Source organism: Ambystoma mexicanum, chromosome 9 (assembly GCF_040938575.1).
Source record: "Ambystoma mexicanum isolate Mex_15411 chromosome 9, UKY_AmexF1_1, whole genome shotgun sequence".
In the NCBI taxonomy this organism is placed as follows: domain Eukaryota; kingdom Metazoa; phylum Chordata; class Amphibia; order Caudata; family Ambystomatidae; genus Ambystoma; species Ambystoma mexicanum.
In genome coordinates this window covers 1,137,899,588-1,137,925,745 of record NC_090931.1, presented here as the reverse complement: position 1 = coordinate 1,137,925,745, position 26,158 = coordinate 1,137,899,588, and the positions used below count along the sequence as shown (strand labels likewise).

Here is a 26,158-nt window from a genome sequence, read left to right as displayed (position 1 = left end):
GAGGAGGGACACTGAAGCTTGAAAAGGAATTCGCTGGACAGCCGGAAAACACCTTCCCCTCAATCCCAGGCAACAATCCAAACAACACGTGTACTCCACACACAAACACCTCTATGAGTGTGGGTATGCCTCTCTTTGTGCTGCGTGCATGGTATGCCTGAATCAATACTGCTACCCGGGCTGGGTACATTCCCGGTGTGGTGCACACCATCCCTTTCTTCGAGAATGAAATTGTGGCTTTGAATTTGCTGAGTAGGTCTCTCCCCAGAAAATTGATGGGAGTATCTCTAGAATACAGCAAGGCTGCTACAATATGCTGCGTCCCCATTGTCAAGGGTAAATCTTTTGTCAGAGGAACTTTCAAAATTGTCCCTGAAAAGAATGGTCTCTCCAAACTTTTGTTAGATAATGGCAATCCTTCTTCCTTTATGCATGATCTAGTTGCCCCAGTGTCTATAAGAAAGGAAAATCCCCTCTGTCGTATCTGAACCGGTACCTGTGGTTCCTCCTCTGGGTCTTCAGTTACTGCTAGAAGAGAACACACTCACACTCCCGTGGGCATCTCTATTGGGAAAAAGTGTTTGCAGATGACGTAAATGGGTTACCGCCCACCATTGTCACTCCTGTACTTGGGGTATGGTATTCTGTCCCAGTATTGTTACCCCTTATGGTATCTGCGTCTGCGCTGGTGCCTAAAGTATGCTCACTGTACCTTGAATTCCTGTCTTTTCCACATTTTGTACCTGCACTTGTTCCTGGGTAGTACTATCCTGTGTCTGTGCGGGCTGTATATGTAATTGCTATTCTGCACTTGCTGTGGAGTCTGCATGTATGTCAGTTGTTGCTGTGGTATGGTCTGCACCTGTTGGAGTCTGCTGCATGTATGTCAGCTGTGGCTGCCCTGCCTGTTCAATGAGCGGGCCTGTTCGTGCAAAATGTCCAAAATAACCACATGCAAAGCAATGTTCTCCGAAACGTGGAGTCATTCCCCTGTATCCCATTCCCCTACCACGTGCATATTATCCTCTCCCAGTCTGATACTGTCCCATGTATGCACCTCCTACGCCTGCCTACATGACCCCGGACTGCTGCACGTTTATGAATGCGGGTTGATGCAGCATCTGTACCATTCCCCTCTGCTGGTTGGGTGGCACCTGAGTGTAACCTCCTGGCGGTATTACCGTAGTCACTTGAAGACCTCCTTGCTGAACTTGTGGAACTACAACTGGCCCTGCGAGTACTGCTCCTTCCATATGTATTTTCACCAGATTTTTTTTAACTAATTTGTTTTCAGCTTTGGTAGCATTATCAACTGTCTCCTCACCCTTCACCTGCTTCCTTTTGCTATAGTGTAAAATTGTCGCCTGTATTTCAAGCCACCCCTTTGCCTCAATTCCCACTATCTTTTCTAAGGAAGTCTGAAAATCTGCGGGCGGCCCCTTCAATAAGATGTGGTAAAACAAAGGTATTTTTTCGTTCCATGACTGTTTATTTTCCTGCGTCCACATTTCTTGTATGGATCAAATGTATACCGCGGGATCCTCATCAGGCTTCATTTTGCGAGCCAAGATGGAACCTGTGTCTGACGTGTCTGGATACAGTTTCCTTAGAGCTTTCCAAACATGTTCTCGATAGTTGTTAAAGAGTGCTCCATTGTGTATATAAGATCTTAATTTTACCCCAGAGTATCCAGCCTGTTGCCATATTTTGTCACTTCTCTCCCTGACCAATGCTGCCAATGAACTGTGTATGGTTCCTATGGACAGTGGGATCCCGCTGTCTCTTTTTCAAAACCATATATCCACTTGCTCGCCCCCGCCATCAATTAAGGTAAACTGTAAACTAAATTGTCCCTGTCCATTGTCTGCCATGGTATGTAATGAACCTCGCCCCTCTCCTTCTGTAAACGGGGTATTTGTGTCCAAGATCTGCGTTTAAGGCCATGATGTGGTCTCTTGGCTACCGCTATTCTGGTTTTCCTGCTCCTGAGCCTATATCCCCAGTCACCCAGTGATTCTTCTCTTTCCTCCTCTTCCCTCTGGTTTCTTCTCCTTGCCCATCTCCTGTCTGTCAAACTGTGTGCATCTGTCTTGTCATCCCCCTGATCGCTATCAGCACTGCCTACCCAGTCTGATATGGTGTGCCCTTCTTCTGCCGTGTCAGTGTCGATATTGTCCTCGTCCTGTCCCCAATTGTCTATTTTAAACTTTATGCGTCCTGCTGTCCACCCGTTTGTTGGCTCCGTTCTCGTGTTCCTTTCCTTTCTCCTCTATCACCCTTTCCATTGCTTTTTCTGCTTCCTTGAACACACTAAAGTTGTTGCAGCTCACTCTTTTATGTCATTTAAAATATGTCCTCTTCCCTTTACCGTCTTTTTTAATAATGCTTGTGTCGGTCTCCTCTTCCTTCTTGTGTGTGCCGTCCTTACCTTGAGAGACTCTTTTAGGATTTGTATACCCCACAGCTGGTTTTAACAATGGGTATATCATAGCGAGGGCGTGGTGCGCTTCCGTGCTCCTCCTCCACCTCCTCCTCCACCTCCACCTCTTTCAAAGTTTCTTTCTCCTTTTTTGCGTACACTTTCCAAAGCACTAGGATAAGATATCCTGTCTCTTTTTGAGATTCTCCCCTTTGTGTGTAGCTGCCAATTATAAGTACATACTTTCTATAATACATTTATTGAACGTTCCCTCTCCGGGCCATTCTTTATAACATGTGCCCACTGTGTTGTGTCCCCACTTGGTACTTCATTATTTTATCACGATATTAGGGCAATTTCCTACACATGTGGTTAAAAGGAGCATCCATTCCATAGGACGTCATTGTCTCTGCTTCATTCCTCTCTATTGAAATATTCTTCTCTCCATACTTCTTGCTTCCCCTTATTATTTCACACCTTTTAAACTCTCACTTCCTCTCCACACAATTCCACTCGCTCAATTTTTATACTTACCACTTTGCTCGATAGCCCAGGTTTCATTTGCTCTGGCGTTCTCGCCCTTTCACACCGCAAACTCAATACTTGCACACAATGGCCGTCTTCACAGGCCCACCACATTAACAATGAAGCCCAATATTAGTACGTTAGAAAAAGCGATTAGTCCTTTTCTCGCTCAACTGTACCAGTAACTTGCGCTACGCAGCTTTGTGCTATTTACTAGTTCATTTGGCTCTGGCTCCTCCGTTCTTTCCACAGCCACATAAAACGAACACTACGACCACTTTCCACAACAGTCAAAAACAAACTGCTGCTACTCATAAAACATGTGCGTGCATGTACCCCAAAGAAATGTTTTCCCCAAAGAAAGTAAAATGACGCAACTATACCAATTCCCTGCACTACACGCAACTCTTGCCTAACTAGGCCCGCCACTTACTACGCAACTCTCTGCTATAGTGCAGATGTGCCACCGTCCACCTGCTCCCTATCGGAACGGCAGACTCAACATCTAATACTACTAAGGTCAATCATCCTCTTCATCACGAATGAGGGTGCGTCCCATACACCATAAAAGAGTTAATCCTGCCCCCAGCTCTTTGTACTGGCCAACGGAAGCTGCCTGCACTCCTCCGGCAGCACCGCTGGAATTCGTGGGCCTTGGTCGAACGGCAGAAATATCTCACTGGGGCCTACAAAAATGTGTCGGGGGTCGCCTCATAAAACTCACCAAAAAATTATAAATGTATTAAAAAAGGAGTGTATGACGGTACAAGAAGTAACACAGTTTTATTCAGGGCACCAGACGCAGCTGAGACAGCAAATTCAAACAGATCGCAGAACAGAACTGCATGAAAAGGCCCTGTCAAAGAAATGCCACTAAAATAAGAACTTTTATACAAAGCAAAATAATTAGCATTTGCGATTGTGCTGGTTGGACTTCGCACTTGGGACGCTTACAGAAAAACACACACTGCCATCAACTATTGGGTCCTCGATCTTCCCACACCACCCTCAATTATAACTTTTGACGTCACAATCCACCCCCAATTCCCACAGCAGAAAATTAAGTCATCGAAACCTTTGAGACGACCAGCGGAACTTTAATAATCTGCCCTGGTCACCTCAACCTGATTCTCACGAGTATGGCTGCCCACCACGACACCACCATAGCCTTGAACCACGGACATAATGCTGCACACATGTTGCATATCGGGGACACTCTAACCGTTTTCCCAGGGAAAATATTCTACGGGGCAATTTGAAACTGCCGTGGCTCTTACTGGCTCCAATCGAAAATCACATTCCATAAATGATTATGAATTATAAAATAGTCATGTATTCATTATTCGATGGCAGAACTTGTGAGCTCTAATCTGTTGACCTCGAAAAATAACAACCACTGTGTACTTCTCTTAACGCAGGCCTGGGATCACAGACTTTGCACTAATTCACCATCTGCAGCAGCCTTTGCTGTTGTCATGCCGCGGCAGGGTTGGCGGAAGTGGAATCGCTGGCGGTTCTGTCCGCCGTAGCATTCCGCTCCTCGTCTTCCGTTTACCGCTCTAGTCGTTGTACGCGTCCGTGACCCGGAAGTATAAATATCCTCACTTCCGGGTCGCATACGCGTTGCAACGTTTCCGGGTTTCCTCCTGTGTTGCTGCCGCTCCATCTCCCGGTGATATTCTTGACTTTCTGCTTTCAGTTTCGCTGTTTCCCATTCAGCTGTTTTTCCACCCTGCCCAGTGCGTGATCTCGTCCTTGTCTAGCCTTTTTCTTTTCTCCTTATTTTTGTTTCCTTCCTTTTCTCCTTGCTAATTTGAACTCACCTGTTGCCAGACCTTTTGCCTGCCTACTGGACTGCCTGTGATTATCCTTAGTATCCCATTGAACTCACCTGTTGCCAGACCTTTTGCCTGCCTACTGGACTGCCTGTGATTATCCTTAGTATCCCATTGAACTCACCTGTTGCCAGACCTTGTGCCTGCCTACTGGACTGCCTGTGATTATCCTTAGTATCCCATTGAACTCACCTGTTGCCAGACCTTGTGCCTGCCTACTGGACTGCCTGTGATTTTTCCCCTGAGTCCGTGGGATATACCTCTTCCGGATTCGGTGCCAGCTCATCGGATTGCACTCTCTTCAGCTAACTTATCTTCTGGGATCCTCCACTTGCAATACTACGTTCAGGGGTTTTTTGTGCCTTCCGGCTTTTTTCCCCCTGTGAGGCGTTCTCGGTAGGATAACCCCCGTTGCCCCTATCTTAGTGGCACGGTGGCATCCTATCGAGGGCGTCCTTATCTTCACAAGAAAAAAGAGAAGCCTCCACGACATAAGGACGGAAGGATTAAGCAGAAAGAGGAAGGTGAGGAGTTGGGGGAAGGGGGAGAACTTGTCATCTCATCAGAAGAAGAAGACATAACCGACAATCGTGACAGCTGTGAACAAAATGCTTGCACACGTTTAAAGCAGAAACAAGCTTTTAGGGCCCCTTGTTTCATTCTACCACTACGCATGATTATACTTACCTGTGCCCCAGGATTTGTTTTATTAAGCCTTTCATTTCACAGATATCAGAAAGAGCCCCCTCCCCTTTTACAGTGCTACTTTCGCAGTTGATAAGTGTATTCCTTCATACCGTGCTGAACATGCATTTTATTACATTATTCCCGCCTTTTATTAATTTATTAATAACAAAATCTTTTTGGGCCTCACATTCCTTTTTTTTAGCAACTTTATTTTTATGTATCCACATTTTTTACAATTGTGTCGTGTCTCCCCAATCTCTTCCCAGCCATTTAAATCTCCCCCCACCGATACACACCTTGTCCCATCTTTTAGACATTTAATCCAGAATTCCTTACAATTTTCGATATCGACAGGCTGGGACAGGCTGTGTAAAAACCGATCCATCAGGATCCTCCTCTTCCCCCATTACTTCATTTCTACTCCTCAGTTCAAAACTGTTTTTGTCAACACTCAAAGTTAACATCAAATGTCCTTTTTGCGTGTTAAAATATACTTTAAAATAGTTAATGCAGTAGGTGATGAGAATGAACACTAACACAAGGACAGTCACTCTGTCCAACAGTCTGTTGCTTGCACTTCATTAACCTCGCTTGTCATCCTTCCCTGGAGTGTCCGTATCTCTTGTATAGCTGCACCTAAAGTTCCATTAGAGGCATCACCATCAGGTATCGTGTTGCAACAGCTTGTCCCCAGCTTTTACAGTGTTACTCTGACAGCTGATAAGTGCGTTCCTTCATGCCGCGCTGAACTTGGAGTTTTATTACATTCGGATCGAGAGGATATCCCTATTCATTGCAGACGGCCCTAATCTCTACGACTATCAGGGATAAATGCAAGTTTGATCCTGCACAGCAGATAACTGGAAGAGGTTGTTCAAGCAGTTACAAGTGCAGTTTACGAATACATTAGAATTGTGTATTTGGGGGTTTTAGAGAATTTAGCCCGGCATGTGACGTTGTAACAGTCCGCAAATGGTCACGAATGGGGGTGAACTATATGTATGACTTTTACCCAGTTGGGACATTTGTTTCCAGAGAACAGTTCATAGGTAAGCTGGGACATGATTATTGATTGCCTTACCAATACTTCAGGTTACATATGGACTTTCAAGCCGGGAGCCCCCAATTCCCCCAGGTACCCCTACAAAACCCTATACTGCAGTATATGGGAAATTCAGCTAATGGTCAGAGAATACTGCCTCTGCAATTGATCAAATGACACAGAAGCTCATCCCTTTGGAGGCTCTCCCATGTAGGTTTAAATGGTCAAGAGGTTGCTTTAAACATCAGATTTAAGCTGAAACAATATAAAATTTTGTATCAGATATATATATATATATCCCCATCTCGTCAAATGAAGTTTGATGACGCCGCAGATGGTAAATGTCCCAAGTGTCATGCAGATGGTCTGATTTTATACATATGATCTGGTCTTGTGCCACCCTTACCCTGTTCTGGAATTCAGTGGGGTCTACAACTTCACAAATACTTGAGGTGTAGATACCCAGGGACCCTATATGATATTTGTTTGGGAGGATGAGTGGGCTGTTTAATAACAGGAAAGTAAATTTGATATGTTTGATACAGGCTAAATGATGTATTTTACTGTACTGGTCGAATCCAGTTCCACCATCAATCCATTAATGGTTGACTTATCTAACCTGGAGTTACGATGCAGAGCTTGGTTACTGCTCTTTATTGGTATACAACCACCATCCTCATAATATCTGGGAACCATTTCAATAATTTTCAATAACCGCTCTGCAGAGGGGTGTGGGAGGTCCCGTTTGTGATCGTTGATCTCACGTGGTCTGTGACTCGATCATTGGGGGGCTTGAGTCGGGTAGGTTTTAAGCTTTGACTATTTGGTTAGAGTCAAACAGTTCGAGGCCTTCATACAGGCACACTTTTTTTGCTTGATATCCTCTCTCCTTCTGTTGTTGTCGTTGTCTAATAATGTAATAAATACTGTACTCTGTGTGCTATTTCAGCTGGTGTGGCCGTTAGTTTGGATTGTGATGCATACGTAATGCTAACTGTTTACAAGTGATGTGAACCATTAAATAAAGTAAAAAAATTAATAAAAAGAAAATGGATACCTATATTTTTGGCTTTTTCTAGCTTTTCAGGTCCAGTGGCCCAACTCGACCTAAAATCTTGTTTCCAGTGACGTTTTGCAGCAGAATTATCAGGTTGAAAAAACAGTGACAAGCAGACATCACATGGTTTTCTGACAGACTGTCCTTAAAAATAAAGTTATTATCCCTTAACTGTCTTCCCGTCCACCTTCTGAAGCGGGACACACAAATTAAAGTGCAGGTACAATTGCAGCTTTCTGCACTCTTAAAAATTATGTTCACTACTAACCAACAACATGTGTAGGGATCGCACATCCTTTGTCGAATTGAAGTGTTTTTGCAGCACATCTTCCACTATTTTGGACTCCAAAAGAGACTGTGGAAGAAAAACAAACATTATTTAAGGTTTTCATGGTTTAAGTATGCAGCATTCTACAGACAGTTCTTGCAAGCATAAGCATGTCAGGATGTGTTCCAAAACATTACTCATTAATGAAGGCTATGTCAACAATTTAATCAGTGAAGCAGCAGTGAAAAAAATGCAACAATAAACAAAAGCACACTCTTCTGAGTGTATGGCAGGCCCAAAAACCTATAGCTAAAAAACAATCCAAGGAATCAATGAAGAGTGCACGATTTGCAAGATTTGCAAGAAAAACATGCGGGAGCATCAGCCAGTTCCGTAGAATTGGAAAACTGAAAACTCGACATGCCCATATTAACTGTATACCTATTACCAATTCAATGAGTAGAGTTTTTTAAGAAAGCTAAGTAGCAATGTGTTGCAAGCATAAGCATGTCAGGATGTGTTCCAAAACATTACTCATTAATGAAGGCTATGTCAACAATTTCATCAGTGAAGCAGCAGTGAAAAAAATGCAACAATAAACAAAAGCACACTCTTCTGAGTGTATGGCAGGCCCAAAAACCTATAGCTAAAAAACAATCCAAGGAATCAATGAAGAGTGCACGATTTGCAAGATTTGCAAGAAAAACATGCGGGAGCATCAGCCAGTTCCGCAGAATTGGAAAACTGAAAACTCGACATGCCCATATCAACTGTATACCTATTACCAATTCAATGAGTAGAGTTTTTTAAGAAAGCTAAGTAGCAATGTGTTGCAATTCACCTTGTTGAATTGAGGGCTCAAATGTAGTTGGATGTCTCTAGTCGTAGACCTAGTTCTTCAAATGCATAATTACATGTAATTGTGTGCTTATTACCTATTGATTTATTTGTTACAGCTGGCCATCTCTCAGCTTAATCTTCATTCAGACTCTGTTGGCTCCCTCCATGAGCACCAATCTGGCTTCAGAGCTGCCGGAAACTGCTCTCCTGAACATCCGTGAAGACCTGCTCTCCAACCTCGACTCTAACATTCCCTCTGTCCTCATCCTACTCGATCTCTCCTCTGCATTCGACATGGTCAACCATACCACCCCGCTGAATCGGCTCCTTCCTATCATCTATCTCCCTCTCCACCTGTGGTGTCTTCCACGGGTCTAACCTCTCGCCCTGGCTTTTCAATGAATACCTGGCATCTCTTGCCTAATGCATCTCCATCTTCTGCTAAACTTTCCAGTGCTATGCTGACAACACCAAACTCATTTTCAGGCTTTCGTCAGCCTCCTCCTCTCCTTCCCTCATCTCTGACTGTCTAATCGCCATTCAGAATTGGTGTGCCGCCAACGATCTTTGTCTAAATGCCAACAAGACTGAGATCCTCCTTGTTGGTACACCATCTCCTTCCTTTCCTCTCACTCTCTGGCTAGCCTCCCTTGGCCCTCCTCCTACCCCCACCTGCACGGCTAAGCACCTCGGGCTAATCGCGGATTCCACACTTTCCTTTTCCGTACATATATCGGACATCTCCAAAAAGTCAAACTTTTTTTGCACCTCCTTAGAGATACTTTGCCTTTCCTCTCCTTCCCTCATAAGCTCACTGCCTCCCAAGCACTGGTTCTCTCCAGACTGGATTACTTTAACAGCCTCTTTCTAAATCTACCTGCCTCCTCGCTCCGCCCTTTAAAACTAATCCAGAACAGGACTGCAAGACTTGTCCTTGGCCTCAGGCCTTGGGATCGTATCGCTCCAGCCCTGAAATCCCTTCATTGGCTCCCGGTGGATGAAAGAATTACATTTAAAACCCTTTGCATTGTCCACAAGGCTTTCTGGGGCCTGGGTCCAAAATACCTTCAAATATCCTGCCATAAATACATCCATGATCAAGCCCTTCGCTCCTCTACCTCTAACTCCCTCAGGGTTAGTCGTTTTACAAAGAAACAAGCTTGGGGTAGATCTCGGTCTTCGTCTGGGGACTCCCTTTGGAACAGCCTCCCAACCACCTTGAAACTTGAGGAAAACCATCTCCGGTTCCGGAAGCACCCCAAGACCTTCCTCTTTGCCTCTGCCTTTGCCCCCCTTATCCCCTGCTGATCCGTGTCTTCTCTTGGCATTGTGCACCTGCCCACCCTCTGTCATTCGGGCCCAGGTACCTGCTCACCCTGCCACCCTCCTGCACTGCCTCCAGGCCACCCCCTGCACTGGGGTTCTGTATCTGTACCCATACAGTCCCCCTCCCACTATTCTTCTGCACTTATCAGATATACCCTATCTGACTAACCTTCAGCTGGATGCACTACCATGGTTTATCGCCCTTATTTATTTTAATCAGTATTTATTCTGTCCTCTCCTCTGTTCTGCACATCCACTCCCCCACTTCGATGCACTTTCCCCCTTTTTCATACACTTGCGCTTTCCACTGGGCCTAGTAAGATCGCGGTTTTCTTTTTTGTTCTCCCTTGTTCCTCTCCCATTTGCCTGGTCACGCTCTGAAACACTTGAGTATGAGCGCGATATAAATAAAATATCATTGCATTTCATTTCGTTACAGAGTCAAGATCAATATGGTGGTAAAGTGTTTTAACGTATTTCGATTAACAGAGTAAGCCCAACTGGAAATAAGAATCAGAAGTCGCATGCTTGGTTCAGTAAACACAGAATCAGATGTATTCAAGAGCTAGTGTAACACTTGACCATGTGAGCACAATAATGGAGTTGTTAATGCTAATCAGTCCAAATTGGATTATTTCGATACCCCTGCGACTCGTAACAAACTGAGGTGATAGAAATCTGCAAAAGCATCATTACATACATTTATGAGCAATATCAACATGGCCTAAACCCCGGCCATCTGTTGCCTTCCTGGTTGCCGCTCTTTTTCCCCACTTAGCAAGCCCCACCCACCTGGTGCCTTCCTGGTTGATGCTCTTTTTCCTTACTTAAGGAGCCCTCCAGCCTCTTTTCCTTTGCAGATGGGGAGCAGGTTCAATTGGATCTAGGTCACCTGGCCAAAGCACCACCCACCTTCTTAGCCCTCCCTCTTCCTTCCTGCTCTTAACTCTTAGATCAAGGGCATCTCTTGCCGAGGCATCCGAAGCGAATGGCAGACAAAGAAAAGGACAATTCCTGCTTGGGCAGACAAAGCAAAAGGCAGTTCCTGTTTGGGCAGAAAAAGAAAAGGGCAATTCCTGTTTGGACTAGGAGAAGCCAGGGCCGAATCCCTGCTCAGATAGCAGCTAAGCATGCACCAACATGCGTTCACTCCCTCTGTCCCCACAGGCCATCCCCACCCCTCTGGTCCCCCGTGATGTTCCCTTGATCCCCCCCTTCTCGCACACATGTGTCGCCTACTTCTGCAGGAGTCTGTCCTGATACATTCTTGTTTCACCCTCACCGTCTTGTGGCCAATGCTGGATTTGACTTTTATGGACTAAATTGATTCACAGTGCGTCACCCTTTCTCATGGTGGCCCTGAATCATGCTGTTCCCATCTTCATCTTTTATCCAGGCTTGCAACATTATGTGTTACTACTGACTTCTGCAATTTTATTAGCTCTCCCCTCTTGCTTCTCCACTCTTTTTGACTGCTTAATTTCTGTTGTCTCCTCCTCTCTCTTTCTCTCTTTTGCCATCTCCTCCCCTCCTCCTCTTACTTTCAAATCTATCAGATTTGTCCTTGGGGCTAGTACGATAGCAACCTCGTCTGTCTCCTCCCCCTCGCCTTACTTGTTTTTTTCCTCCCCCTAACCCCCTTCAGCACTATCTGAAATGTCGTCAGGCCTAATACGATAGTCGCTTGTTTTGTTCCTCACCTCCCTTTCTGTGCCCCTCTCCCTTACCTTTTGTTTTCTACGGCTCTACCAGAAATGTCGTCAGGCCTAGTACGGTAGTCACCTGTCTGTTTCCATTTCCTTCCCACTCTCCCCCTCCCTTCCTTATCTATGTCATAGCTCTTGCACTATCTGCAATGTCGTCAGGCCGAGTACGATGGTTAATTTCACATCCTTACTGTTCATGGCCTGTAAGAATGTCATTGTATTTCCCTTGTTCCCTCCCTTGCCTTGAAGTGCTTTGAAACACATTGTGTATAAGCGCTATATAAATTAACTATCATATCATATGGAGCGAAGTAGCATAATCGTGGTGCCGTGGATGCAAACAATTCCAAGATGGAGCCGATGGTAGCTATTGATCACGAGGGTAGTGTAACACGATCATGTGACCTGATTGCCACAGAGTATCAGGCTAAACTAGATGCAGTGTCCACGCGGCGATAACAGAAGACACTGCACTTGCACATCAGCGATACAGAGAAAGTGATCAACAGGCACCCTGACAGGCTGGAAGTACAGTAAGAAATGTCTTGCCGGAGCTCCGCTCCATCCCCCAGACCCAGGGGCCAGCACATTACTCACCCAGGTCCTGCTGCCTCAAAGAGCAGACGGCTTTCAGAAGACTCGGCACTGAACACCGCCTTATCTTCTGAAAGCAGTCTGCTTGTTTCATTGCACGCACGAGTAGCCCGTTTTCAATTGAGCTTTCAGAAGACTCAGCACTCTAGAAACTGCCAAATTCCTCCCATGCAGTATTGCAGCTGTCTAAACTAGTATATATGTCCTGCAATTTACAGACATCTCTTCATTAGGTTAAGTATCGTGACCAATCAAAACAGAAGAGTCCATTATTTACTTAAACGGCTTCTTACAGAATCATTATAAGACATGTTTAACATTTAAAATTGTGGACATTATGATGGTGCCATAATGCTCTTATGCAAATTGCTAGTATTGGGTTCTATGAAGGGATACTGTATTGAGCAACCTGGATGGAGGCCACACCCTTTGAACCCACCCCCTACTTCCCACAGCCCCGCCCCTATAAAGAGGTGACAATTCCCCAATACATTTTTTCAATTTCCAGCACTGAGTAAGAGCACATGCATAGAGCAACAGATGAGGCAGATATATACATAAGAATATAGCCATTAATGAGTCCGACTGTGGGCACTATACATTTGTTCTAGGTTGCTTTGGGCAATGACTATGCAGGAATACATATTCTGCATTACCTAGAGGCACACTATATCGCTATATGCACACTAGCGCAACGAAGGGCATCCATAAAGTAAGTGATGAGATAACATAGCAAGACATGCAATTGTTTCTAAATAGAGACGGTACTATCTGAAATAGCCAGCATTAACATGCAAGAACATAGGTAGAGACAGCCTATAATGGGATCCTTATCTATGTCTGTAGCAGGGTGGGAATAACTAATAGAAGAGGTCCTCAAAACTGAATGAAAGGGATCTTTCATGAGTGTAAGTAGCCAAGACACAACAACACACAAACAATAGACTTAAGGTAATCTAGACAGAGTTCCTAGAAGTTGTTAGCTGGTTTTATATTCACAGTGACGACCAGATAGCTAGAAGCAAGTGGCTGGATACCGCTCCACAGTGATAGGTGGACGTAAAGGGGCCTGAAAAGTCCTGCTGGAAATGTTTCCTAACTGAACAACAGAAGAGAGTGCAACTCTTACTGGGTTCAGGAGTCAGCTTTAACCCTGCAAGTGGGGGTTATAGTTTTTTTTTTAAAACAACTTTATTTAAGTCTGGTTGCAGCGGGTTACATTAATAGCTTTAATGCAGTGGCAGTATTATCATTCTATCCACATACTTTTCCCCCTCCATCTCCCCCTCATCGTCAGCGCAGGTTCCCATTCCCTTTCTTCTGGGACTGTTCTCCCATTCGGCTCTACTGCCTATGACTAAGTTTGCAGGGTGAGTTTCACCTGTTGCGGCTGGAATGTCTGGGCTGGGAAGGTCTTGTGATATTCTAGGACCGGGTCCCAGCACTGTGTGAGGTGGTGTAAAGTCCCTTCTTTGGCTGCAGTGACCTTCTCAGCTACTAGGAGGTCCCAGATCTTAACCCACCACAGGGGGAGAACGGGGCCTTCCCTAGACTTCCATCTGCGGGCAAGCAAAATCTTGGCCGCTAGCAGGAGCTGGGTAATCAGTTTTGCCGCTGGGTCCGCTCTTGTGTAGCAGTCGGGATGCTGGGAGCCCAAGAGGACCACTTCTGGTGATAGCAGGAGTCTGCGGTAGGGGATCTCGACAATTGTTCGAAGAACCTGCTCCCAGTAGGATCGAACTAGCGGGCATTCCCACCACATGTGGAAATATGTCCCTCGAGCTCTGCATTGCCTCCAGCAGTTCAGGTCTAGTGAGCTGTTCAAGTGGTGAAGTCTCTCCGGAGGGTAATACCAACAGTACAGTACTTTGAGTGCTCTTTCTTAATTAGTGATGCACCTGGAGGCAGAATTATTTCTGGTCCAGATGTCGATCTATGTCTGGTCCTCGATCTCATGTCCCAGGTCCGCTTCCCATTTAGACATATATGTAGGATTGGTGATCAAGCATGTCTTCTTGTAGCAGCCTGTCGAGTGTGGAGATGTGGACTCTCCTGGAGGCCCTCCGATAATGAGAGTTCCAGGGGAACAAGTTCTCTAGTGGCCCTCTGTTTGATTGACGGTTGAGAGATCCAGTGGCGCGCTTGTGTGTAGGTGAACCTATCTGCTTCTAGCAAGTTAAAGCAGGCCTTACAGTCCATAAAGTCCAGGGGGGATATTTCTGAACAGTTGAGATAATGTTCGTAGGCCCCCTTGGGACCAGTTGTGAAAGTTCGCTGCCTGTAGTCCTGCGGCAAAGTCTGGGTTACGGAGGACCGGGGAGAGGGGACTCAGTCCCCTGGGGATCTTTTTCTTTCGTCAAGCGTTCTCCCAGGTTTTTAGGTGGCCTTGGCCGATGAGAGGATTGCTGGACATTGTCTGCGTGCTGCCGCTGATGTATGTAGGAGGTTGCAGAGAGGAACTGGGCATCTGGCTTGTTCGATTGTAGCCCATTTCGGGGGATACGCCGAGTCAGTCCACACCAGGGCGTTCATCAGCTGTGCGGCAGTACAATAGTTGCAGAGGTTGGGTACTCCCATTCTGCCCCATTTCGCTGCTCCTGTCATCACCTTCTGGGGGATCCGTACTTTGCCCCCTTTACATATAAATCGGGAAATTTGTTTCTGCAGCAGGAGGAGCGGTTGCAGGGGGAGTGCCACCGGTAGCGCGGAACAGAGGTACAAGAATCTTGGCAGAAGGTTCATTTTGCACGTTGTCACTCTCCCCAATAACAAAATTTCCTGAGTTTCCCATCTCCTAAAATCAGCCTTCAATTCGTTGAATAAGGAGGGGGTGGGGGAGTTTGCTGCATTTAGTTTTTTGGGGTCGGCTGCAATATCGATCCCTAGGTATGGAGACGTTGTGCTCCATTTCAGGGGGCAGATGGGGCGGAGCAGGTGCAGCATCTCCTCAGTCAGTTGCACGCCTAACGCCTCGGATTTTGAGTAGTTAATAGAGAAGCCTGCTGCTCGTTCAAAGGCCTCCAGCTCTGCCAAGGCCGGTGGATTTGAAACCCAGCATTTGGTGAGTGCTAACATGTCGTTGGCGTAGAGGGATGCTTTGTATTGCTTTCTTTTTATTGTGATTCCTTCTATGGCGCTGTTGTCATGGACTCTCTGGGCAAAAGGTTCCATAATTAAGGCAAAGATTAGTGGGGAGAGCGGGCATCCTTGCCTTGTTCCGCATGTGAGGGGGATATTGGCCGGCCTATGTTGATTTACTATCAGCATTGTTTTGGGAGCTCTATAGTTTGCTAGAACCATGGTGCGAAAGTTGGGGCCAAACTGTTACGCTTGCAGTGTTAGGTCCATGAATGGTCAGTCGACTCGGTCAAAGGCCTTGGCAGCGTCTAGGGTGAGTAAGGCTATTTCCTGACGTTCCCCCGCTGCTATTTCCACTATGCACAGGGCTCGGCGGATATTGTCTCCTGTGCGTCTCCCCACGATGAAGCCCATTAGATCTGCGTCAATGAGAGTGGGGAGAATCCTCGGCAGCCTGTTTGCTAGCACCCTCGTATAAAGGTTTGCATCTATGTTGAGAAGTGATGTAGGTCTGTAGGAGCTGCAGTCCCTTGGGTCTTTTCCTTGTTTCAGCATCATAATGGTGGTAGATTCTTGCATCGAAGGGTTTATAGATCCTGTGTCTCGGAAGGAGTTCAGTAGTTCCGTGAGGGGGCCCGTGAGGAGGGGGCTGAAGAGTTTGTAAAACTTGGGTGAAAAGCCATCCGGACCCAGGGCTCTAGGTTTTAAGGATTTGCTTACCAGTTCTTCTACTTCGAGATTGGGAGCTCCAAGGCTATTCTGTCTGGTTCTGGGATGTGTGGTAGGGTCGCCTCAGCTATAAATTGCTCCTCTAGCGTTGGAGAGTGGCAGTCATTGTGTTTAGTAGATGTGCGGAGGCCAGTTGTAGTTTGGTGCCTCCATCATATCGGGTGATCCCCCTGTGGTCCTTAAGGCCGGTGATCCGATTTTGGCTGCAAATTTTGACTAATTTCCCGACTAGGAACTTGTTTGCTTTGTTGCTGTGTACATATATATACTCTGTTTCATTTGAGTTAGGGATTGGGCCGTCTGCTCTGCATAATGCGCTTCCAGTTTGATGCGGGCGATGCGCAATGCCCGGGCAGCTATCGGAGAACATCTCTTCTTGTGGTTAATTTCAGCTGTGTTAACGTCCTTTTCCAGTTGTTCCCGTAAGGCGGCTCAGCGTTTCTTATAGGCGACTGTATGTGCTATTATTTCCCCTCGGATCACTGCCTTCATGGCTTCCCATCTGGTAGATATCGAGGTGGGGCCGGTCGGGTTTTCCTTGAAGTAGTCCTTCATGGCTGAGGCAAGGGCATCTCTGAGGGCCATGTCATGGAAAATCGGGTCGTACAAGGACCATTGTGGTCTTGGTGGGGGCACTGGGTTATGGATAGGGGCTGTTAGGCTCACTGGGGCGTGATCCGATTGTATTCTCGTGCCTATGCGAACTTCATCCGTGAAGGAGAGTAGTTGTGGGCTCGCCAGCAGCAAGTCTATAAGGGAAGAGGTGCAGTGGACGTGGGAGAAAAAAAGAGTAGTCTTTAGATGTTGGCGATAGGACCCTCCATGTGTCTACTACTTCCAGGGCATTGAAGAGCCGTCGGAGAGCGATGGCTGTTTTAGAATCTTTAGCTGTATAGGACCCGATTTGTCCATCAAGGGGTCTGGGACACTGTTGAAGTCAATTCCTATTACTGTTTGGCCCTCTAGAAAGGGCAGCAACTGCGCTTCTAGCTCGGCGAAAAATCTTTCTTGGTTTTCTTTCGGGGCATATACAGCCACTAAGGTGTGAAGTTGGCCAAATAAATTCCCCTTCACTGCTATATAGCGACCTTCTGGGCTTTGTAATGTTTCTAATTCCTCGAATGGGATTCCTCTTGCTATTAAGATTGCTGTGCCCCCTTTCTTGGATCCGCTCGTAGCCAAGTATTGCTGCGGGAAGGACCTGTCTCGAAGGCGTGGGAGATCGACTTCGTTCAGGTGGGTTTCCTGGAGGAAGACCACTGAACTGTTTAAATCATTTAGGCGTCGGAGGGTAGCTCTGCGTTTGTCGGGGGAGTCAAGACCATTGACGTTCAGGGTCACAAACAGTATCTTGTGGTGAGGTGGAAAATCTTTATGCAAGGGCTCTTTGTAGTACGCATGAGGGGAGTTTGGGATCATTCGCTGTCATCTGAGGCTTCAGTCGTGGAGTTTAGTCGCTGCAACCAGGGTTTTAACTTTGTGAACCAGTGATGCATCTCGCCGTTAATCTTACAACTGAACGGCTAACCTGATCAAAGTTCGAACTGGCCCTAGGGGCCCTTGGGCTCATGAGAATCTTCCTTCTCATGGCTGGGGTGAACCGTGGTGATCATTAATGAGGCTTACGATAGGTTGTTCGCATGGTAGGCCTCGGTGGGGCTCCCGCAGGAGGACTGGGTGGGGTGGGTCCTTCAGAGTTTTTTTGGGGGAGTATATGGTTTTCCCCTTTTACTTGAGCAGAGTCCATGCATTTCGCCTGGATTTTGGGGCTTCTCTTCTCTTCGGTGGGGGAGGGGCTTCTCAGGTCTTCATTGGGGGTAGAAGGTCCCCCCCCAGAATGCTTCCCACCTCCTCGAGGGTAACTATCACCCGTGAGTGGCCTTCAAATGCGAACTGCAGAGTGGCTGGGAAAATCCAGCGGTATTTGATCTTCTGCTCTTGGAGGAAGGTGGTGAGCGGCCTCAGGGCCCTGCCTTTTCTGTACTGTTGCTGGAGCGAAGTCTTGGTACACCTGTAGTGCTGTCCCTTGAAACGTGAGTTCGCCTTGCGTACGGCTGGCCTCCATGATTTCCTGTTTTGTTGAGTAGAAGTGGATTCAGGTAATGACATCTGGGGGGTCTGCTGTGGGGCTCCCCTTGCGGCTTCGCAGTCTATGGGTCCGGTCCAATAGCAGCAACGTTTTGTCGTGGTCCGGGAGGGGGGCCTGGAAAAAGCTGCTTACAAAGGGTTGCAGGATTTGGTCCGAGATTGGGGTGGGGACCCCGCTGATCCGCATGTTGTTCCTGCGTGCCCTACTTTCCAGGTCATCCTGTTTGCGTGCCATTTCTTCGTGTTTTCCTTCCAGAGTATGGAATTTCTTTTGTAGGTCAGCTAGCTGGGTTGCGTGGCACAGGGTGTGGTCCTCTGTTTCACTGACCAGTGTTCTACTTCTCGTAGCTGCTTATCCAGGCCCTCCACCTTGTTGTTGATCTCCGCCATGCAGTTCCCAAATTCGGCTTTGATGTCGGTTAGGAGGGACTGGGTGTCGTCTTTAGTAGCCCCAGGGCCTGAGGGCCTTTTTTGGGAGCGGGAGCTGGAGCCTCCATGGTCTTGTGTTTTGCCTTTGTCCTGCGCAAATAGCATGGTGGAGAGGTCTGTGGCTTTTGGGGGCTTGTGGTGTTTTGACATTTCCACTTGTTGGGGCTGAGCTGGGGGTGCCTCTTTAGCTTGTGCAGTTATAGATCTCAGGGGGTCCCGTCTCTCAGCTAGGCCTCTTCTGCGCCTACTGATGCACTGCAGTATTTTCGGCACTATGGCGGCACGGAGCCTGTCTTGTTGGCTGCAGAGTGTGACAATAAAAAAGGAAAAAAAGGGTGTTGGGGGCTTTGCTGTGATCTTTGCTTCTTCTATACCGCCGGCACTCCGGCACCTCTCTGCATGTCTGCAGGGAGATGGGTATGTATAACCACCCACCTTTTCCAGAGTGCTGGGGCTGGGGCCAGAATATGGCTACTATGCTGTGGCTGGTCGCTCTTGGTAAAGATTTCAGCCTGTCCTGTGAGACCCCCGTGACCATGAAGGGGTGTGGAGGTGTCACTAAGTGCTTCCTGGGGTCTTTCCCCCTCTTGGAGAGCTGTGGTCTGGCGGAAGGTGATAGGTTAGGAGCTTCTTGCTAGGGTAGGCTTCATGAGCGGGAGCCGGGAGGCACAGCATCGTGTTGGGGCTACCATTCCCTTGAGTTTGCTGGCACCTGGGTAGGTAAAGCGCTGGGCTCTCATTTCGTTCACGGGGGGGCACGCGCTCAGCCGCCACCGGTCGCTGTCAAGCCTGGGGGGAGCCCCCCTCCCCCTTGAGCACCGTTTTCTCTGAGTTGCAGCCCGCTCAGGTTTCCCCACGGCAGCGGGAGGCTGCAGGGCTCCTGGTTGCCGACCTCCTCCTCACTTCTTGGGCTCTCCCGTCGGAGCCGCCTCCCACTCCACCGGGGAGCACTCTGCGTGGGTGCAGGGGTGGGAGGCACTCACGATTGTCAGCCTCTGCCTCCTTATCCACGGCTCGCCACAGTGCCGGCGTGCTCCGATCCAGGGCAGTGTTCGTGGAAGCTGGATGCAATCTTCCTCTCCGCCCACTCCTGTCAGCTCACTGCCACAGCTATCAGCACACTGCAGGGTCGGGGGTTGATACGGCGGGGCTCAGTAGCCTTCCTCGACGCTGGGTGTTCCATAGGTGAGCCCAGAACGGCTGGTCTCCCCTCTCCCAGCAGGAGTCGCCATCTTGCCGGGAGCACCCCGGGAGCCGCATGAGGAAGGATTTTGCTGCTGGTTGGCTGCAGTTTCACAGAAGTCACGGCGCTGAGTGTGCCCAAGGGGTTCCGCTGCTGATTCCACTGCCCAGGAGAGTCATAAATGCATTTTATCCCATAAATATGGCTTTCATGGCTCAGGATCCCGCGGAGGCTCTTATGGAGTCGGCCAACTCTTCGGCGCTCCAAGCCACGCCCCCCAGGGGGGTAATAGATTTTAAGGCTTGTAGTAGCACAGAGCCACCGTAAAATGACAGATATGTTTGCCAGTAGTTGTATCACCTAAGTATATAATGATGAGCTTGAGTTTACTGGAAGAACTAAAGCCCAATGAAGTTCCACAGATAAATTCTGAATTCAAGGAATGAAACATGTTGGGCATATGAAGTAGAGTTAGGTCTCTACGAGACCAATTGAATGGTTGCATTATTTGCACATTTAGAGTGGTGGTGTTTACAGGTAAATGTTTACAGAGCACGGTTACACTTTGTCTTTGCACTTTAGGGTCTGTTTTACCGTAACGTTTTTGATTAATGCATTTGTGTCATATTTGACGATATTTTTATAGGATTTGTGTAACCGTACTCTCAGGATAAACTTGAAGGTGATCATCTAATTTAAAATAGATAAATAATTTGAGGTTGACTGACAACCCTACCATGTGTTCTAGTTTCTGCCCGCACTAGCAGTCCAGGAGGGTTCGTTATATTTAGAGGTTTGTTGTATGTGATGAATGCCAAGGATCCCTCAACTAAAACCCTGCTTAAAGTCTCCACCAGGTGGCCAGGGAAAGGCAGACGCTTCCTGATCCCTGACCTTGGGGGTGGTGCTCTGTGGGAGGATCACCTGGAAGGAGACAAGGCTCAGGGTGGTGATGAAATCCCCTGGGATGAGACACAGTATTTGTCTTTTAAAGGGAAGAACCTTTTACAAGTACCAAGGCATGTAATTGCCTATTGCGGTTATTTGTCTAAACCACAAATTAAACATCCTAATGTAGGTAAAGCCAAGATAAAATCTTTAAACATCTTATGTAAGGAAAGCCCACCTGAGACTTATAAAGTTAAAGCCCATCCTAACTCTTAGAGGTACAGAGAAAGAAATCTTAATGATGGCTTAAAAGAACTGCCTTCTACTTTTCAAATAAGTGCTTGTAATGATTTCTTAAAAATACTTAGAAGAAATGAATCAAAGTTTAAAAACAGAAAGCCGACTAGAAAACCTAATTCTGTTGCTGAGGAGTCAAGTCCCATAATTCCATGGGTACTGGGATGAGAAAAAGGGCACAAGAGCAATGTCGCAGGAGAGGTTATTTTATTAGTACTAATTACCCACACCTGGGGGAGGCAAAAAGCCTTAAAAGGCCCCCTCAGATGCAGGCCATTAGATGGAAGCAGAGGCGGAGCAGCAGCAGCTCTAAAGGTAAAGCACGTTGCTGCAGTCCACACAAAAGTTGGCAGAAAGAGAGGACGTAAAAGCAGTGTAAAGCAGATTTCAATTGTCAGTCATAAGAGGATCCTTTCCCCCCTAAATCTGAAGTGCAGAGGTTGCGCAGCAGGAAACATGAAGGAAGACTGCTGTCCCCCATGTGAACAGAGTCGCAGAGACTGCGCAGCAGGAAGCATGCGTGATACCGTAGCCGGGGTCTGGTGTATACCCAGTGGTCTCAGGAGCATATTAAGCTCAATGTTCAGGTGGCGGGAAATGAAGGCCACTTCACCAAGGAAGTGTTTCTGTTTTAAAGGAGCTAGAGTTGTGGAAGACTTACAGAGTGGAAGTGTTACAGAGCATTCTAATCACTTGCGCAAACAAACTGTGGTGACAGTGCAAAGGAGAAAGTGAACGCGCTGTTAACCTGACCGTTGATTGGGAGACAACGACTTTAACAAAAGTAGCACTTGTGTATGAGTGAAACTACCTGAATGGCACTAATTGAATATTACATTGAATAAAACAGATGAATTACTAATCGCGTGTGCCTAAAAGTGAGTCTGAGGTGAAGGCTAACTGAAGAGTCATTTATAAAGCAGTAGAAAAATCATTTTAACACTAAAGCCAAGTGGCTAAACTTCAATAATTGTGAGTTCCAGGGAACAAGCATTGCCCACAGCCAAGAGTGGTACAAGTACTGCACACAGCCAAGAGTGGTACAAGCATTGCCCACAGCCAGGAGTGGTACAAGTATTGCCCACAGCCAGGAGTGGTTCAAGCATTAACCACAGCCAGGAGTGGTTCAAGCATTAACCACAGCCAGGAGTGGTTCATGTATTGCCAACAGCCAAGAGGGCTATAAGCGTTGTCTGAAGAACTGAGAGTTGTTCAGTTTTATTCTGAGTCAAAAGAGATTAACACCACTGCATACTACTGAGTTTATGAGACCGACAGGAAGAGAAGGGGCGAATGCAATGTCTTAAAGGGGTGAATTTTATTAAGGGTGATTGTTCCATAAGATTGAAGCTGGTATAAAATCTCACATTGCCAAAGCCAAAAGGAGGAGAGTTAGAATTACACCCTTAAAGGTTTGGTTACTGAAGTTGCAGAAAAGCAAAAGTGTGATATATTTCCAGGTACCTGAACATTGATTAGAAATATCATTACCAAAGGTTTGAAGGCGGAAGGGAGAGCTTCACCAGAGGAAAATCGAGGTATAGGTGAAACCGCTTCCCTTGCAGGGGTACCAAAATGTTCTTGCGGTGGTACTAGCAAAAAGAAATCAGACAGATAACAATTAACAGCCTCGACATCAGAAACCTGAATGGGATCTGAAGGCAAATTGCGACCCTCGATCACCTTAGGGGAGGGTCATTGCCTATGCTTGTGCTTGCGCTTTTTATGTTTAGTAGCAAAGGTAGTCAGTAACAAAGCTGGAGCCGAATGAGTCCAATGAACCTACCTCTTATGATTGTTCAAAGAGTCACCGGAATGCGCCTGCTGTGGATTGCTGCTACTGAAGTAGCGGACCTAGGTACCGCCAGGATCGACTTAGTGGAGCCGAGACCCTGGCCGAGACCCTGGTGGTGGAGCTAGGTACCATCTTCTCAGAGACTTTGTGGTTCATTGAGTGACTTTTGCCTCTTTGAGAAATAGTTGAAGGAGGAACATCCTCTTCAGTACTTTTTGGAGCCTTATCGGGTGAGAGGTTGTCCGTTGTTATAAGGTAGTCATAATCTTGCACCCAGAGTGAACTCCTGAACGGGCAGTGAAAGGTCCTTTGCTTGGTCTATTTCAGGTGGCAACCTTAACCGTGGTACCAAAAGGTGATGCCTAATCCGAGATTGAGACCACGCTGACTTCCTATTACCGCTGGTATGCAAAGTCTTCTATAACTCTATGAAGTCCAAGGCAGCCTGAGGTAACAGACCCTTCTTGGGCATGGAGAAAAGGGTGTTCTCAGCAACCTGCGTTTTATACCAAAAAAGAACTAACAGGGACTCTCCAGATGGAAGTTCCTGAGACAGCTCACACAAGCTCTGTGAGGGTCAGCTGGCGAAATGCTTCCCGCATCCTACGTACAGCTTGAATCCTGTAAAAGTATACGCGCAGGAGGGAATGTTTAGAATAATGTCCAATGAAATCCAAAAATAAGTCCATCAGGGATGACGGACAGGGATCACCGTGAAATGATCGAATCCGAAATGTCAGAGGGAGAAAAAAATAGTTATTTTTTCAAAAATAACTTTGTTTTGTGTCTCACAGACATTTTGGACCATCCGCCTCCTTCCCCCCTTACTTACCTTCTGGCTGCACACAGAAGTGTAAGCTTTGGTATTTTCGCCTGTGCAGTAATGGGGTGATAACGGGGAAGCCTAAGCAGTCAGAGGGAGGAAGTCAGGGAAGCTTGCCTGTAAAGCTTGAGGGTAGGTGGGCTGGCAGGGAGCTTGGCAAAGAGGGTAGGGAAAGGAAGACCCTTGTAGGGTTTGGCTGGGTGGGGAGATGTGGGAGCTGGGCCTCCCCAATACCCCTGCGACGCTGGTTCCCTTCATTTTTTTTTCAAAGAGTTCTCTTGTGAATATCGATCAAGGGGAGCGGGGCCCACTTCCGCCTCCCCTTGATTGACATTTTTGTAATTTGTTTTTTTTGCAATTTCAGTGTTTTCTCCCTTTGTTTTTTTTCCGTTCATTTATATGGATTCCGCCAGACAGCACAAACAAATGCTCCAAAAAAGGGAGGTGCATTCAGAAGCTCTTCCCGCGTTCAACCACATAGGTGGAGAAACAGGAACTGGGAGTTGTCATTTGGTGGCTCACGGGTGGGGGAAGGCGGGATGCGCAGAGGAATGCTTGACCATACAGAGTCCCCGTCCAGCGTGCGGTGCAGGCTATTCAGACCAGAGGGCAGGGGGAGCAGGACATTGAAATACGTTCCATCATCATAAACATCTCTCTTAAAAATACCTGACCGCATAACAATGCCACACAGAGGTTGCGTTGTGGTGTGTGTTAGGCTAGGTTAGCTGCTAGTGTTGGTTGAGTAAGTGGTCAGATTGTCTTTTTTCTAGGTGGTGGGCTAGGTGCAACTGTAGTGGTTTCAGTGAACTATTGGAAAGCTATTCCTGTTCCAATGGGTGCAGGTGAGGGTCCTGCTGTCTCATATATACACATTGCACAAGTAACTTCTTTACTGGTATTGAAAGCTTTCGAAGCAGTGACAACTGAAAGTAGTTAAATGCACCAAAGGCTGAGAAGCCAAAATATTGTCTTCTAGCAGACTTGAATGGCATAGCAAGTCATTTTGGGATGAGATGAAAGCAGTTCTGGGATGGGAGACTCGCCCAGGGGCAACATGTTTGTCTTGGAAGCAAGGCAACGCAGAGCAGCACAGGTTAAAATCCTAGTCCCATGCTTAGAGGCTAGTCTGCGGTTTTAGGTGTGTTAAAATATTAATTAATAGTACTGTGGGTGTATGAGTATTTGTAGGTTGGGAAGTGGGGATCTGATTTGGTAGTCAGGCAAATGTGGAATGAGGTTGAATGAGCAGCTGAGGGTTTTTTGAAGGCGTATATGGAGAGAGAGGTTGTGTGTTTAGGTAGAGAGGAAGCAGGTCTATGTGATCACTTTGAAAATAAAATACCATAACCCAAAAAGCCAATTTTTCTTTTCTTTAAACCCATATTATATATATGGGATACATTACTCACCGTAATCGTATTTCTGATGCTTGTATCTGCTTAGATTCACATGCTGTGCATAGGCCGACATCTAGTGGAAGCTGCGGAGTATTACAGTTTGTTTTTCGAAAGTCGAAAATGGGCGTCGACACAGGCGTGCCAGTAATACTATCCCTAGTGTGACGTCCACTGTACCCAAGATCCCTCACGCGTGTAGGATCCTCAGATTGTATTTTTTTCTGACATGAGGAAGCATGAGGAGTAGCGTGAGTACAGATAATCCAAGCAGATAGACAGAAAAGGTAAGACTACAAGCAATCATGCGCCTTCTCTCGGAGGGGAGGAAGGGTGGGTCGCATGTGAATCTAAGCAGATACAAGCATCAGAAATACGATTACGGTGAGTAATGTATCCCTTCTGAGGCTTGTGGAATCTGCTTAGATCACATGCTGTGCATAGATTAGCGAGCAGTACCAGAAGAAGGAGGTGGGATGTGAGAAGGGTCATGAGCAAACAGGTGTCTTAGAACCGCTTGTCCCACTTGTGTATCTGTCTTGGAATGAGTGTCAATGCAGTAATGCTGAGTAAAAGTGTGAATAGAGCTCCAAGTAGCCGCTTTGCAAATGGTGTCGAGGGGAACATTTGCAATGAAAGCCAGAGTGGCACCAATGCCTCTAGTAGAGTGGGCCCTTGGCGTAAAAGGCAGAGTCTTGTCAGAAAGAGAGTAACACAGCTGTATACAGTTGATAATCCACTTCGAGATAGCGCCCTTAGAGACGCGATCCCCCTCTCTGCCTGTAGCTACGGAGACAAACAGTTGATCTGTTTTGCTTAGCGGTCTGGTTTTATTTACATAGTATAGGACCGCCCTACGCACATCTAGGGTGTGTAGTTTCACCTCAGCCGAGCTTTGCGGGTTCTGGAAGAAAGCCGGAAGCTCGATGGACTGGTTTACATGGAACTTGGATATGAATTTAGGTGAGAACCTAGGGTGTGTGCGTAAAACCAGTTTGTCCTTGTGGATAGTAAAGAAAGGATCCTGCACTGACAGAGCCTGAATTTCACTGACCCTTCTTATGGAGGTAATGGCTACTAAGAAGGCCGTTTTATAAGTCAGGTGTTTGAGACTACTTTTATGCATGGGTTCGAATGGGGGTCCCATGAGCT

General features: G+C 46.8%; 1 protein-coding gene across 4 annotated transcripts in view; it reads right to left on the bottom strand.

The window, feature by feature from the left end:
* Positions 1-26,158, bottom strand: part of ORC4 (origin recognition complex subunit 4) — a 1,582,358-nt gene that overhangs the window by 398,225 nt on the left and 1,157,975 nt on the right. For all 4 annotated transcript variants that reach the window (XM_069616510.1, XM_069616509.1, XM_069616512.1 and 1 more), the window contains one exon: positions 7,834-7,920. In XM_069616510.1, the coding sequence (XP_069472611.1) occupies positions 7,834-7,920 (87 nt within the window). The remainder of the gene's footprint in view (positions 1-7,833; positions 7,921-26,158) is intronic.